Source organism: Linepithema humile, chromosome 2 (assembly GCF_040581485.1).
Source record: "Linepithema humile isolate Giens D197 chromosome 2, Lhum_UNIL_v1.0, whole genome shotgun sequence".
NCBI classification, from domain to species: Eukaryota; Metazoa; Arthropoda; class Insecta; order Hymenoptera; family Formicidae; genus Linepithema; species Linepithema humile.
This window is the reverse complement of record NC_090129.1, coordinates 32,693,477-32,710,419: the sequence shown is the minus strand read 5'-3', so window position 1 is coordinate 32,710,419 and position 16,943 is coordinate 32,693,477. Positions and strand designations below refer to the sequence as shown.

Sequence of the window (16,943 nt, the reverse complement as noted above, 5' to 3'; positions counted from 1 at the left end):
GGTCGCTGCCACCTGGAGTACGTCCCTCCACGCGTATTTTTATATCCCCGCTTGTTTTCTTAAGGGTTTCTCGACTGCGCCGCGGCTTATCTTGAGCGGCCCATCTCTACAAATATGTCTCGAGATAATCTCTATCGAAAATAACTCGACACGCTACGGTTGTATCGCGATATTCTTTTTAAATCGCTCTATTATATAAAAATCAGCGTTCAGAATGCGATCTGTTTAATCAAATTATTGATTTTTATGACGTATTTTAGAGATAATTCTTTAGGAAGCGGAAAATAAATGATTTAATTTTTAGTTTGACTGTAACTCAATACATTCAGTCGTATTTAATATCGGACGAACGGAAAAGCGATGAAAATTATTGCAACATTTGATTAAAGATATTTGATAAAACTTGACAATCGTCTCGACTGCTAAAGTTAATTTTTTACAAAGAAATAAAATTAGAAAATTTGCGTATTATTGCAGAAAACTGTTAATTGCGAATTGGAATTTTAGTTTTATGCGAAAACGAATGCTAAATAAATTAATAATAATTGGATTAATCGGTTAATGTTAAATTAATTATTGTATTTCTCAAGAGAGTCGGCATTTTCGAAACTCGAATACTTCCCAAATCACTCGACAGTTTCGTGTCGTCGGCAAGTGAGATTTGATTTATTAGTCACAGGATTAATTCTCGCGTTTCAATTTCACCGAGGCAATTCGTCCATCCTCTTCCCCGCCATCGAGCGGTTCGAAAGGCCCGTTTTGTCGCAATGCAACGCACCTCCTCCTCGTTATCATACCGCGGCAATTTCCAGGCGAGTGCATTCCACTCGTTTGTAACGAGCGCATCGGAGCGCATTCGCTCTTCGTCGGCCGGCTCGCGCTCGAGGGAGGTCTGATACGAAACTGGGTTGCACTACTTCGGCCGAGACTAACAGTCTCTCTGAGCAACGTGCGACCCAGGCAACGGGGTTCTCGTGCAGAGCTCTCGTAACATATACATACATGTCCCCGGGGGGAGCAGGCGAATAAAGGGGCGAGAGAGGGGGAAGGGTCTGCAATGAAACTCGGTCGCGTCGATGCATGCGGCTATCGAGTGTCGTCGCGATTAATCAGGTTACCGGGCTTGATGGGTTACACACCCCGCGTGCCCACATTTTCAGATCCCTATCCGGACTGTATCGCGGCGTTAACCACACATGTACATCCCGGCCTTCTATTTCGCGCTAAATGAGCGGAGTACGCGAAGAAGGCCGCGGCGCATTCGCGTCTCACACTTGCAATTAGCGCCAGCCGCGACCGTCCTGCATTAATCCTGCTATATTGTAAATAATATATTATACGAACAAGATCAAAGTTCTTTGTATATGCACATCCATTAAACTGTAAATATGTGCAAATAAGAGCCAACGTGGTCGCGCAATTAATTTTTAGTACATTAGGAAATTAATCAGAACGTTCTGCGTTGAAATTTTTGAGTGTGTTAATTAGAATGCGGGAAATAATGTCGATCTGTGTTTTCAGACATTTTTAATTCTCACTCGAATATCAGGAGAGAAATTTTTTCCCAATAATTTCTCTTTCTAAGAATTTGTGTTATTAATGTTCGCGGAAAGGAAATGGAAATTGACATTATTCACGCGTTTTAATGTATTTACCAAAAAATAATGAATCAAAAATGTTTATTGATAGATGAAGTTTGGATGAATTTTTGAACGTACTAAAAATTTCACATTATGGTTCTTGTATTAGAATTATAATTGGAATATATACAGAGAATTATATATTATATTAGATAGAACATATATTTTAGAATTATATTAGAATATTACAATTGATTTAACGATTGAACATGATATTAGTCCTGTTGAAAAATTATTTTCATAAAAGATATTTGCATAAATCACATTATATTTTATTTGCTATAAATTGCTTTATTTAAAAATTTATAAAGGCCTGCAATTTAACAGAAATATAAGATTCCATATTTTTAACACGATTCGCCAATTCTCTTTGGAGACTCTATTGGTCTTTCAAATGCTCTCTGCGCTCGCGAACGTCTAAAAAGCTTTGTCCATTTCAGTGGAATAGATCGAGCTCGCTCTCTTTTTCGTTTTTCGTATAACAAGAATACCGTTCGTGAGAATCGGACGGGGCTTTTAAAGCAACTCGTTAACGGCCGGAACCTCGTTTCAACGAAAAGGAAATATCCTTCTCGCCTTTTCGCAGGAGTACGTGAATCGATACCATGGGCAGAAGATGGGCGCCTTGGAGCCGCATGTGTTCGCCCTGGCGGAGGCGGCGTACAAGTCTCTGCAAGACACCGAGAGCAACCAGTCCTGCGTGATATCGGGCGAGAGCGGGGCCGGCAAGACCGAAAGCACCAAGTTCATTCTGCAATACCTGTGTTCGGTCACCAGCAACGTCGACACGTGGGTGGAGCAGCAGATCCTGGAGGCCAACACCATTCTGGAGGCGTTCGGTAATCGATAATAATATTATCATATTTTGTTAAAAATAAATAAATGATATCTCTGTTTGTTGCTTTTGTAAATGCGAGGACGCAAGACGCACTAGATTTACAAAGCCACGTCTGGTTGCACTTATGACGCTCGCATAGAGAGATTTTCACTATTGAAGATTGAATATTCGCGACAAGTTGTCGAGATTTCTCATTTGAATTCGTAAAAAATTTATTTATCTAATAAATAATTTTGTTCTAGAAGAGATTAAAAGCATTATTTACGATGATGTATGAAATTGTGTATTGCAAATAGAGGAGAGTTAAAAAATTGGGCATACTAAATTATTGCCACTCGGATGAAATTAAATTGTAGCTAAACGGAACGATTAAATTGTGGCTAAACAAAACGATTAAAACGAGAATTGACGTTCCATTGATGCGTGAAGATATAAGCGGTGATAATAGAGCAGATCTTAATCGCGTGATCCGAAAGTAATCGCGATTCACCAGTCGAAGTCTCACTATGAATGCGCGACAGCAACTCAGGTGTTAAATGCAGCATACGAGGGGAACAAAGTGGGTCACGGAAAAAAGAGATTTTATGAATAAAACACGCCACTGGCGTCATTCATTCATCTCACATGAAATAACTGGGATGCTGAGACTTTCTTTGCATCCGGTTTATTTTTGGAGCTAAGCTATCTTCGTAGCATCCTCGCCCCTTTCATACCTAAACGAATCTGGAAAATCTTGAAACGCAATGTATATACAAACTGAAATGCTTTATATCTCCCCAACAAGCTAATATATCCTTTTTCCCTCGAATATATTGCAAATTTAAACAAGAAAATATGTCTTATCGCTTTTAAAAAATTGTAGTTTATTTATGAGATGTTTAAATTTCTCGAAATTCGCACACAAATAGCGATATTTCTAACAAACTAATCTATTCTTTTCTTTTTCAAGATGAATTGTAAATAAAAAAATGTAAAAGAATTACCTTTATAATAATTTTTATATAGTTTTTTTTTTTTTTTTTTTTTTGGAAAAAGGAGAGATACTTAAAGTTTCTAATACTTTAGTAAGCACTTACTTACACAAGTATTAGAGTATTAGTATCGAGATTAACTCGAGGGATTTAATTCGCGGAAACAGGCAACGCGAAGACCGTGCGGAACGACAACAGCTCGCGCTTCGGCAAGTTCATGCAGGTGTGCTTCGACACCAAGTGGATGATTAAGGGATGCATCATCCAGGATTACCTGCTGGAGCAGAGCCGCATCACCTTTCAAAGCCCGGGCGAGCGCAATTATCACGTCTTCTATCAGGTGGTCGAGGCCGGCACGCGGGACAAGGAATTCGCCGAGCAATATAAACTACGTCCGGCCGCCCACTACAAATATCTCAATCAGTCCGGCAGCGTGAAGGTCGATGGGTTTTCCGACTCGAAGAAGCTCGACGCTCTCAGGCTCGCCTTTAATGTGCTCCAGGTATGAGACGGGAGATGGGAAGAAATTCACGGCATTGCTCCTCCTATTATTGAATTATTAATTGCTTTCCGTCGCGTAGGTCGCGCCGGAAATGTGCGAAGGCATTTTCCGGGTGCTGTCGGCTATCCTGTGGCTCGGAAACCTGAGCTTCGAGGACGTCGACGGCGAGAGATGCGAGCTGTCGAACGAGGACGGGGACATAGTGGACACGGTGGCGCCGCTGCTGGGCCTGCAGGTGGAGGATCTCACCAAGGTGGTGCTGATACGGCAGATAAACGTGCGGGGAAACATCACGGAGATCCCGTTGAAGGTGCAGGAGGCGCGGGAGAACAGGCACGCGATGGCGAAAGCGCTCTACTCGCGCACCTTCGCCTGGCTCATCAATCACATCAATAATTGCACGAATCCGGGCCAGGATAGCTCGCGATTCCTCGGCGTGCTCGATATCTTCGGCTTCGAGAACTTCACGCTGAACAGCTTCGAGCAGCTCTGCATCAATTACACGAACGAGAAGCTGCATAAGTTCTTCAATCACTACGTCTTCGCGCTGGAGCAGGAACTCGTAAGCTTTTACTCCACACTTGGCTCGCGTATAGATTTCTGCTTTTTGCGCTAAAGAATATCGATATCCGTCGAATAAATAAGTGCGATAAAATACGTAATGATGCATTTTATGCGAATTATAATTCTTTTATGTGACCACTGTGTGAAAGAAGGATAAGTATCGAGTGGATTTGGACTTTTCAGTACCGTCAAGAGGAGATCCGATACTCCCACATCACGTTCACGGACAACACCATGTGCCTGGAGCTGATCGAGAAGCCTCCGCGATGTGTTCTTAAGTTACTGACCGAGCAGTGCCATATGCCGAAGGGGTCGGACTTGGCTTACCTCACGAACTTGCACGCGGAATTCGAGAACCACCCGTGCTACGTGAAGGGGGACGATCGGCGGAAGTGGGAGAAGGAGTTCGGGGTCAAGCACTACGCCGGCTGCGTCACGTACACCGTCGAGGGTTTCGTCGACAAGAATCGCGACGTGCAGCAGGACGTGTTCTTCGATTTCATGTCGAGGAGCACGAACGAGTTCGTTCAGGAGATCAGCGTCTATCAGGACCTCCTGGGGTGCACTATCGCGCGCACGACCGCCGGCGCGGCCACGACCATGTCCCGCGGGACGTCCAAGGGCAAGCCGACCCTCTGCGACTCCTTCCGGCACCAGCTGCAGGCTCTGGTGGACGTGCTGCAGGCGACGACGCCGTGGTACGCGCGCTGCATCAAGCCGAACATGGAGAAGCAGGCCAATCACTACGACGAGAAGCTGGTCCTGGATCAGCTCAAGTATCTCGGTATGTTGGATATTATACGCATACGCAAGGAGGGCTTTCCGATACACATGTCGTTCCACGACTTCGTCGCGAGGTACCGTTGCCTCGACAAGCGCCGCTTCTCGCTCTCCAGCAACGAGAAAGAGGCGACCAGGTACTTGATTAGCAATCAAGGTATATCGGGAAACGAGTGGCAGATCGGCCGGACGAAGGTGTTCCTCAGGAGCTACGTGCACGAGCCACTGGAGGATTCAAGAAATCAGGTGGTAACGAGCAACGCCATTATGATACAAAAGATTTGGCGAGGATATATCAAACAGCGAGGTACCATTTTTCGCATTTTTTTTCCTCTCACAAATTCAGTCGAAAGTCATTTATTTATCGAAGAATTTATTTATCCAAAAATTGTCACGCACCTTCCACTCTTTTGTCCCGATAGAATACAAGCGCGTAAGGGAAGCGGCGCTGAAGGTGCAGCACGCGTATCGCGGCTGGAAGCTGCGAATAATGTTCATCAGGAAGCGCAGGGCCGCCATAGTGATTCAGAGCCACTTGCGGGGCGTCTTCGCGAGGGAGGTGGCCGCGGCGCTGCGAGAAATGAGACGAGTCGACGAGGAAATGAGGAAGAGGGAGCGGCTGGAGGAGGAACGAAGACTGATGGAGGACAAGAAGGCGCTGGAGGAGAGCCAGAGGTAAGGGAGGCGGGCGGCCGTTCAATTTTCTTAAGCGTTTCCATTAGCCTACTTCGACTCGCTAACGGACGTAAGATAATCGGCGGAAACCGATTAATTATGCGTGTTATCGATTGTATGCGTTAATGATTTCCGTTTGTGTCCCTTTTCTGCAGCGCGCAGTACACCGGTATTGTCGGGATGGAGTCCGGGTAAGTCATCTATACGACGGAAGCTCGTGTGACGTGTATTACGACGGCACGCGTTCGTTGCATGCTTAAGTATCATCGCGTGTAGCTGGACATTTGTTAGCGCGCTATCGCTTTCCACTTTGATACACACGAGCATTGTTATATATTAAAATGATTGCGATGCGAATAAACGCTACATTGTAATCGAGTGTGTTAGATGCGGAATAACATTCCACGCGGCAGAACTCGAAACATTGATTCAGAAAGACATACTACCGCAATCGCCATAAATCATAAACATGTTACACGACATTTTTTGTTTACTCAACTTTATTCTCTTAACGTTTTTCTTGCTTCAAGTTTTTAAACTCGTTCTTTTAAGATGTTGCATCCGCACCAAGTGATTATGATTTAATTACTGTAGCGTTACACAATATTTGTCTTGCTCGTGACATTTGCATTTTCAACGAGGAGATCAATCGACGACCGCAGTGCATAATAATTTTATGTCTTGCAGGAAGGCGCAGGAAGAGATCGCCGCGCTGTCGCAGATGGCCGAGCAGATGAACTCGAAGATGGCCGCGTCGGACTTGCAATCGGTGGACCTCGATAATCTATTCTCCTTCCTGTCCGACGTGCAGTCGACCAAGAGCAATCAGATTATTGACGAGATCGGCGAGCAGATGGACGAGCTGGTGGAAGACCTGGACGTGGAATTGGAGACCGTCATTCAACAAGAGATGGAATTGAACGCCAAGGCCGAATCGAATGTCACCTCGCCCGTCAACGGGCAGGAAATGACGTCGCCGCAACAGCAGCGGATACCCTGCACGAACAGCGTGAGCAGCAACAAGCTCGGTCAGCCGAGTCTTCCGGAACCCACGGGACCGCCGCCACCGCCGCCACCCCCGACGACGCAATCTTCAGCCATGAACGGCAGCGATTCGTCGAGCGACAACGGCGAGCCGATCTACGAGTCCGTGTTGCCGCGCGACGACAATGAGCCTGGCAGTCCAGTCGCCCACAATGGCAGCAGTCCAGGTCAGATGGTGAACGGCGAGGCGTGCGGATCGCCGCCGCCGATACCGGGCGGCAAATTGCCGAAGGAGGTCGCCGGCAGTCCGCCGTCCAGGCCGGAGTCCAGGAGTTCCAACAGCCATCATCACTCGCATCACCATCATCATCATCATCAGACGATACCGCAGGCGCAGCAGAACGGCCACGATCAACCGCAGTCGCAGTCGCAAGCGTCGCAGCAGCTGCCGGTCGAACGCGAGCAGCGGCGCAAGTGCCGCGTGGAGCGGAAGCTGCAGGAACTGGAGGATAAAAAGGAGCAGGACATCGAGGCGACCTACCACGATATCGTGGAGTTCGCGCAGAACTACTTCAACAGCCACGAGCGCTCGCCGGAGGGCACCATAATGGCCACGTTGACGAGGAAGTCGCGCGGCAAGAGCATCGAGTTCATCCCGAAGTACGAGATGGTCACGTATTACAAAGGCTCCAGCATCCCGAATTCGCATATTCATATGTACGATCCTGATAACGTGAACGTCGCCTGTTCCGTATTCAGAGTAAGTCGGTTGCATGAAAATTGCAAGAGGGAATTTTTGATTTCCTTAAAGAATAAATCGGAATTGACTTTTAACAATTCTATCCTTTTCCCTGATGGAAATATTTTGCTGAAAGTACTATGAAATCAATGAAAAGTAAAATAAAAGTTTTTGAAAAATTACTGAATATATTTGAAAATTAATCATAATTTTCCGTGTGAAAATTTAATGTAATACTATGAAATATAAGGAAAGTTAAAATATACTGCTGGAAAGTAATAAAAGAGTTTTTTAATAATTATCATTATGAAATTTACTGAAGTGAACTGAAAACTGTTACTTTTTAATGAAAAATTGCTGAAACATTTATAAAATTAATTAATGGGGTTAATTGAGAGAAATTTTCAAATACATTTCAGCAAAATTTCGTTATATTTTTAGAAAAATATTTCCATCAGGGTTGCTGCAATTGCAGTCACGATTATTATGCCTATAATAAAAAAGCTTGGCGATCTTAACAGAAATGTTTCTTAATTTACATTTAAACCGATGAAAAGATGAAAAATATATCTCTCTCTTTCCAGTTTTATATATGATTGCAACGTATAATTATTACAATTGTACATGTTGTCTTTTCCTTTCAGGATTTGTGCAAGTACATACGCGGCGAGATGAAGCTAGATCAGGAGATAGTCACGATCCAGAGCATTATCGCTTACGGCATCGAGCGGGAGGAGTTGCGTGACGAGATCTACGTGCAATGCATGCGTCAAGCGACCAACAATCCCAACGCCGAGTGGGCGGAGCGCGTGTGGCTGCTATTGTGCCTCGCGATCGTGGCTTTTCAACCGAGCAAGCTCCTCTACAAATACTTTTCCTCCTTCCTGAAGAAGAATCTCGCCCTCGAGGGCAAGCTGCGGCAATACGTGCAGTGGTGCGTGGATAATTGCAAGAACACGAAGGTGTCCTGCAGGCAGCATCCGCCGTCCACGGTGGAAATCGCCGCCATGAGACGATTGGGCACCATAGTCTGCCGATTCTTCTTCCTCGACGGAAGAACGAAGGCGATTGATGTGCATCCGACTGACACGGCTGCCGACGCCGTCGCCAAGCTCGGCGAGAAGCTGGGTCTTCGGTCATTGGAAGGCTGGGCCATTTATCAGAGCAGACCGGACGGAGAGGAGCACGTGCGGGCTCACGATTATCTGTACGACGTGATCGCCGCGTGGGAAATGTAAGTGTAAATGTGTATAATCTCAGTCGGGAATTTATTATACATTTATTTTTTACATTATCGACATTTCTTGAACTGCAGGAAACAATGCAAATTAAACACGGCGCAATCGACATTCTCGACGTTGCGACGCGGCAACAACACCACTCTGGGCAGCGGCGACAATCGCTTCGTCTTCAAGCGAAGATTATTCCGCAATCCAAGAGAGATCTCGCAGGATCCCGTGGAAGTTAATATGCTGTACGCGCAGGCGGTTTACAACGTCGTGAAGGTACGAAGAAGCGGGACACTTTATTGTAACACTGAAACTGTCATTCTCACTTTATTCATCTGTGTTTCAGTGCGACGATTTTCCGGTATCTGAAAAAGTGGCGTTGCAGTTAGCGGGATTGCAGGCGCAAGTGTCCCTCGGCGATCCCAAGGACAACGACAGACTGGATTATTACAGCGAGGTGGACAGTTTCTTGCCGTACAGGATCAGCCGTGCCCGCGGCGACGATGTCTGGGTGCCGATCATAGCGCAAGCGCACCGGCAATACGGCGCCGGGCGCAAGGAGCTCGCGGCCAAGGTGCTCTATCTGTCCTGCGTGATGCAGTATCCCCTCTACGGCACGACTATGTTCAACGTCACCTATCGCGGATACTGGTCTTACGGCAATCAACTGATTCTCGGCATCAACTGCGACGGGCTCATGCTGATCAAGCCGGACGACAAGTTTGTTCTGTCCGAGTACCGTTATCAGGACGTCGAGAGCATCATGCTGGACCCGAGCGACTCGTTCATCACGATCTCACTGCTGCGACACAATCCCGACAGCTCGCACAAGTGCTTCGTCTTCGAGACCGCGCAGAAGAACGAGATAGGCAGCCTGATCGTCAGCTACTGCTCGGCGCTGGCCGGCTGGATCACGGAAAACGAGGTCCCGATGAAGAAGCTCAAGTGCATCACCAACGAGGACCGCATCAGGCTCTATCACAATTTGGTCAACTGTCGACGTGCGCTGGTCGACTCGGAGCTACTGAGGAAACCGCAGGACTCCGGCGGTGGTTTCCTCAGGAACACGCTCAGACGGCTGTCCAAGCACCGAATCGAGAAGCTCAGGCAGGAACACGGAAGCGCCGATCACGGTGAGACGTACAAGGGTTTCCCGTACGCCTACTGGGCGTTCAGCAGGCAGCAAGTGCCGCAGAGCCTGTCGAAGCTGCCCGATCCCGACGAGCAGGTGTCCCTCAGCATCTTCCAGCTGATCCTGACGTACGCGGGACTCGGCCAGAACGGCGACACGGTGCGCAGAGTCGAGGACGAGCACGTGAATCTCATACAAACCGTGATGGAGCGTTGCATACGGAAGGAAAACCTGCTGGGCGAGCTGTACCTTCAGCTGATCAAGCAGACGACCGATCATCCGGATCCCAATAATCGCGTCAATCTGCGGCACTGGGCGTTGCTCTCGCTCGCGTGTTCCGTGATCCTGCCGCCTCAGAAGACCATACGCAAATATTTGGTCGCGCATCTGAAGCGATGCGCCAGCGACTACGTCACCGAGGAGGGCAAATACGCGAGATTCGCGGAGAAGTGCCTTTACAAGACTCAGGGTACACGCAGGCGGCAGTGGCCGCCGAGTCGCGAGGAGATCATGTGCACCATCAATCGCCGGCCGATCTACGCGAGATTCCACTTCATGGACGGCCAGTATCACGCCGTCGAGTTTCATCCGTCTGCGACCGCCAGGGACGTCATGGAGCTCATTAAGGCTAAGATAGGACTCGACGAGAGTGCCATGGGTGAGTTCATATCATCCCGTATCTTTCTACGTTGGTGTTTTAATCAGTTGAGTGGTAGACTTTTCCGAAAGATTTGTGCCAAAAGTGGTAAGAGCCAAAAGTTAAAATTTCGAAAAAGCAACTTTTCGGAATGGGTGTGGATCCCCCCCCCTCCCCCGCCCTGAGGGCGGGGGGCAGAATAGGGTGGAAAATGTTAAATGGCACTATGGGTCGAGTGGGGATCATTTGAAAGGGCGTTTCAAGACAAGAACAATGATTTTTGAAAATGTTTACTACGACTTTCCAGTCAAAAGTGGAGGTGGATCAAAAAAGGGGTATGGACTTCCGAAAAGCTATCACCTCCGATTTGGCTTACATTCAGCCTAAATACTTATTTTATCTAGTAAATAATATTCCCAAATGGATTTTTGGCGCAAATGCCCCCTCCGCCCCCAGCCCCCCTCAAAGGTTAAAAAATAAAACTGTTTTTGTTAATTATTTCAGAAAGTATTCATTGTACGAAAAAAGTTGTCAAACAAAAAATGAAGCTCATAAAAAGCTCTACAAATAAGGTCTTATACATATTTCACCTAACTCTAATATTTTAGTCGTTTTCACAATTAACAGTCGCCATATTGGATCCGCTATTTTGAATTTTGCAATTTTGACAACAGAATCAAATTCTGCAGCCCAAGAAACCTTAGGGTATCAAGTTTTGTGCAAATCTGTTGAAAATTAGTGGAGTTATTTAGAAATGTACATATATGACACATTATCACGTTTGGCACTTTTTTTTGTACATATATGATACATTACCACTCAACTGGTTAATATCGTGTACTTTTCAGTGGCTTTTGGAAGTTAATTAATTGACTCACCAATTTTTCAGTCGCTTCGAAACTTTGTATCGAATGTCTTAAGTCTTGAGTTAAATAATAATAAATTGAGAAATTGAAATCTTAATGATATTGTCAATTCAATATGAAATGCACATTTCAGGCTACGCGATCTACGAAGTCTTGGGGCCAACCGAGCGATCGTTGATCCCCGAGGAGAAGATCGCCGATGTCATGTCCAAGTGGGAACGATACAGGGCGTCGCAGCAGGGCCAACAGCAGCGGAAGCACGCGCACCACTTCTTCCTGTTCAAGAAACATCTGTTCCTGGACCAATACATGAATTTGGACGATCCTGTGGAGAAGGAGCTGCTGTATCATCAAGTGCTGCACGATTTGCGCGCTGATCGGTTTCCCATCACCGAGAAAGAAGCTGTGAGTGGCGCGATGCGCGAACGTCGCTCATTCGGCCTTGCGCGTATAACGCGTTGTCATTGTTTGCAGATGATGCTGACGGCTTTGCAGGCGCAATTGGAACTAGGCGACTCCCTGGACACCATAATGGAGCAAGATTACCGAACGATATCGAGCCACTGCTTGTCGTCAAGGCTGGTGCCGTGCTTGTGCGTGGACGGTGTGCGCCAGCATCATCAGTCCCTGCGCGGGATGTCCGCGCCCGAGGCGAAGAAGGCCTTCCTGAATCTGATTCAGTCGTGGCCGTTGCACCGCGCGACCATCTTCGACGTGATGCAGTCGTTCACCTCGAACTGGCCACGCGTGCTCTGGCTGGCCGTCGACCAGCAGGGCCTCCACTTACTGGAGCATCGCTCCAGAAACGCGCTTTGCACTTACGAATACAACAGTATTCTAAGCTACACTCCGGCCGTTAATTGCTTGATGATCATCACCGGCACGGATAAGAAACAGAGCAAAGTCATCCTCACCACGTCGCAGGTAAAGCGGCCGAATATCATTCCGGCACAAGCTCGGATCGTATATTTGTCGTTGTATCATTAAGTCACTCTAATCACTTCATTATTTGTCATTGATTTAATTTCGATCTATTAAAACTAACTTCCGTTTCATCCTTCAGGCTCATCAAATAGCTAATCTGATTCGCGAATACATGGAAGTGCTTCAATCGCCGCCGGATATACCAAGGCGGGACTCGGCGATGGCTCAACAGTTGGCTGCTCAGCAGCAGCAGCAGCAGCACCAGCAACCGCCCGCGACCCTGACGACGTCCGCGGCCGGCGGACGAAAGTCCCGACCCGCCTCTATGCTGCATAGAGGCGCTCCAATAATACAGTCGCAGGCTAGTTAGAATGGCCAGGTGATTCTCCCGCGAGAGTCAGAGATAGTTTCTCTTCGACCCGGTACCTAAGATCGAGTTCTCATCGGGCGCCGCACGTTCCATTATAAAGTGCCATAAATTCGAGATACGCACACAGCGCCATATAGCGGTACTGTCTATTTTATAAAAAAAAAAAAAACACGTATATATATACATACACTTACATATATATACACATTGTAATACACACTAATTTTAATCTCCGCTCCGTCTTGTCCATCGCGGTAAAAGAGCTACGTAACTATCTTAGCAGTGTATTCTAACATTAAAGCATATAGAATGACTTTTAGTATCAGGTTGTGGTGAAAAAAAAAAAAAAAACGGTTCGTATTTACGCGTCGCGTCGGATTCAGATTCCGGTTTCATGCCGAATGCAGCTGTCTGATCCTTAACACGATCCTCGCATATCAAACCTAAACAATGTAATCGTCGAAGAGGCGTCTAGAAGACATCCCGATCTTTCGAACATCTTTTAGATATCTTTGAAACATCATTCGGATGTCACTCGGGACACACATTTAGCGCTAAGTAATGCATATTGGCGCGTTTAGCGACGAGTTAGATAGGAAAACGAATATACGGGATGAAGTATTTAATTCACAATGCTTTTTTCGGCCAGGCCTATCGAGGCGACGACGTGCCGCGTCATAAGGACGGCACTCTAGCCTAGGAATACTTATTTCTTCCACTATTTATTCAATTAGCTTAGATCTCGAAATAGCGTCAGGATTAATAGACAGACTTAGATCTCCGCTAACAGCTGACTTCAGCAAGATGAGTGATAAATAACTGCCATTTAGACGAGCTATTGACCGTAACGGAAAATTGCCGAGGACTTTTCCTATTTCTATTATAACAGTTATCATTGTTGCCTTTTTTACGAACAACCGCCGCCACACGGTTTTTGATAACGATTTTTGCAGCACGAGATACAACGCGAGATGCTACACACACGGCGTGTATTTCACCGTTTAATCAATTGCATTCCGATGTCCATGTTTTATCCTTCCGGCATATCAGTTGATATCGATCGAAGAGCGATTAGTAAGGAAACCACGCAATTAAACCACGCGATTACTCATCAAGTGACCAAAAGAATGTAATTCCTCAAACATGACGTGTGACGTTTGACTGAGCACATTGCCTGCTGTCGAGCTAATTGCTGTACGCACAATCATATTGTAAACATGACGAGACAGTGGCGGTACAGAAGTTTATAATATTTATTGATATTATAGATTCGCGCGCGATAAAAAGATCGAAATAAATTATTTAGTGAAAATAATTCACGCATTCGAAGAAAAAAAAAACAATTTTGCCGAAACATTTGCGGTTTGAGAAATTTAATATTTAATTAAAAAAAAAAATCTCGATCACTGTTGTACTTCCTGGAAATCCGAAGTCGTAGAATGACTGCCAGAAAGTCGTTTTATTGATATTTACAATAATATATTTAATAAAGTGTAACTTTTGCAAATATTACGCAAACAATTATACTGCATGTCGTGAAACGACTCGCAACGCGTAAGACATAAAAAAATCCAAGTGAAATGATATTCATATTTGGAAATGTTGTATGAAATCGAAATCCGTATTTGGACTTTAACTATTCGCTTCGCTAGGACGATAATCGATTAAAGTAGTAGTTTAAGATTGCCATGAAAGCGTATATATATATATATATACGAATTCGTGCGAATGACAAGTTCTCATGATAAACGAGAAGTCAATCCATTTTTTGTTCTGCAGACAATCCTCTCGATATCGTCGCTTCGTCGTGTAAAGTTAATCACTAAATTAGAAAGAGAAAAAAAGAAATAAAAAGAGTAAGGAAAAGTGTTTCTCCATTGTGTCTCCGCGTGATTGATGTAATCTCGCATTTGTGAAAAAAATATGTCTTAAAGTTGCGTCCAATTAATATTTTTTTTCAATTCGAGGGAAAATTTGCTCGTATGTAAATACATGAAACAACGTAAATTAACGGTAAATTAATCATAAATTAATAATAAGTTGCGCACATTGTATCTCCAGTGTTCAAGAGTTTCTCCTTAAAATGCAACTAACGCACATTTTAGGTAAAATCTATGCTGGTCCTAATTTTACATTAGATTTTTGACATGACAGTTTTTGTTTTTGAGAAAACATGCTATTTATGCATGTTTTATTTATAAATTAATTAAAAAAAGAAAGAAAAGGTGGACAATATTTTATATTAGACAGGTTTTAATTTATTATATATTTGCATCATGATTATATGTGAAGCAGAATTAATTTTAAATGTACGATATGAATTTGTCTATAATTAAACCATTTGAAAATGTTACGGAATTATTGAGTTTCACGAAAATGGTTCTCAAATATTCTCAAAACGCATGTGACATTAAAGATTGCCGACAGAGAGGCACAATCTCATCGCGAATATTGTGAAAGAAATGGTTGTTTTGTTGGTTCTCGGTCACACGTGAACGTTTGGCGGAACCTTGACGTGTGCAGAGATAGACTGTGATCCGCTTTGGGAGTCTTTAGTCTTCGAGAGCCGTTTAACTGAGTGAGACTACGTTTCGTGTTATTATACGGTGTGCATGACGATGTGATATACGTGACGCTTGCGTATTTGTGTGTGCCTAGAAAACACGAAGGTTTAAAGAACGCTCTAAGGAACATCTGATTTTTATTTTACCTTCCAGACATTTAGACAACGTGAAAATCTAAGAAGCATCTAACAAACGTCAAAGTATTTAAGTTGTAAGATCAGTCGGAAATCTTTTCGGGACGCATTTTAGATTCTTGTATTGTCTGAACATTTTAACAATTAAATTTGAAAAAAACACCTCTCGGACATGTCAGATGTTCTTTGGACATGTTTTAAATTTTTTGTGTTTTGTTTATATGTGAGAGAGGGAATATGTAACGAGTGTGATTAATTATAGGAACGATTCGCGCGTGTATGCATGTTACTTAAGCGATGGCATTCGCCATCTAGCTTCTAAGCGAAGTATAAGTTATTGGTTGACGATGTTATTGAAATATAAATATATATATATAAATATATAAAAACAAAAGAGAGACGCTGTGTATATAAATATATTACTATATATAGTTAGGTATGAACGCGCGTATGTGCGTTTCAAGAACGGCTGCATAACAGTAAGTGAAGAACCAGCGCGTGATGTCATTGCTGTAAGTGCAAGGGAAAAATTCGCGCCTACACATTATATATAGAAAATATACAAACATTATATATATGAATAAAAAAAATAAATATATACATATATCATGTTATAAAATGAAGAAGAGACTTCCAATTAACGAAAATTTTTACCCTACTCAAATCAAAGGTAAGAACACTAAAATGAATATTCGACCTTTACTCATAATTAGCGGAGGCTTGGACTTTTTTAACAAAAATCTGAAATTCTTAAATTGAAATTTAAATTCTATGTAATATAAAATTTCTCTTTAAAATTTAAAATATAAAACAATTAATGAAGTTTTAGAGGAATAAAATTCAAATAAATGGCGAGACTTAAATAAATTTGAAGAATTATAATTCCGACACTTATATAAGATTTTAAATCTTCATAACTTTCATAATATTAGGAAATTAATTAAGTGAATATTAATGGAAAAAAAACATTCCAAGAATTCAAATTTCGAAAATAAAATTTTCAAAACCTGCGCTCTTGGAAAATCGACAGTTTTATCTATATCTTTTTTTTTTTTATTTGTGACACACTTTTTAGACAATAATCAGACAAATAACAGTATTCGCTCCCTTTGGCGATTGCCCGTGTAATTGCTTGTGCGACACGAGCCAGTTTAACTCGGGGTGCTACAGTATATTTTATCTCTTTATTACAACACATATATACGTATATATATGTATTTCTGCTTTTATCTAATCCTACGCAATTTTCATGGCCACGGCACCGAGGAAGCCAAATCGAGACAGCAAAGACGGTGGCAATCATTTGTGCACGCGTATGTTTTTGCGTTAAGTAATCGTCACAACGACGATTATATAACAAAAGTAATAAAAATAATAACGTTAATAGTTACAAT

General features: G+C 43.8%; 1 protein-coding gene across 2 annotated transcripts in view; it reads left to right on the top strand.

Annotated features, from left to right (window-relative positions):
- Myo81F (Myosin 81F) overlaps window positions 1–16,175 on the top strand; it is a 34,289-nt gene extending 18,114 nt beyond the window's left edge. The window contains exons 4-16 of one of the 2 annotated variants that reach the window (XM_012371560.2): window positions 2,227–2,479; window positions 3,617–3,951; window positions 4,031–4,513; window positions 4,699–5,602; window positions 5,718–5,970; window positions 6,126–6,161; window positions 6,658–7,714; window positions 8,338–8,927; window positions 9,009–9,198; window positions 9,269–10,712; window positions 11,691–11,962; window positions 12,032–12,481; window positions 12,621–16,175. In XM_012371560.2, the coding sequence (XP_012226983.2) occupies window positions 2,227–2,479; window positions 3,617–3,951; window positions 4,031–4,513; window positions 4,699–5,602; window positions 5,718–5,970; window positions 6,126–6,161; window positions 6,658–7,714; window positions 8,338–8,927; window positions 9,009–9,198; window positions 9,269–10,712; window positions 11,691–11,962; window positions 12,032–12,481; window positions 12,621–12,851 (6,498 nt within the window). In that variant the 3' untranslated portion in view covers window positions 12,852–16,175. The remainder of the gene's footprint in view (window positions 1–2,226; window positions 2,480–3,616; window positions 3,952–4,030; window positions 4,514–4,698; window positions 5,603–5,717; window positions 5,971–6,125; window positions 6,162–6,657; window positions 7,715–8,337; window positions 8,928–9,008; window positions 9,199–9,268; window positions 10,713–11,690; window positions 11,963–12,031; window positions 12,482–12,620) is intronic. The other variant, XM_012371561.2, reaches the window with a different exon arrangement.
- Window positions 16,176–16,943: the final 768 nt, after the last annotated feature.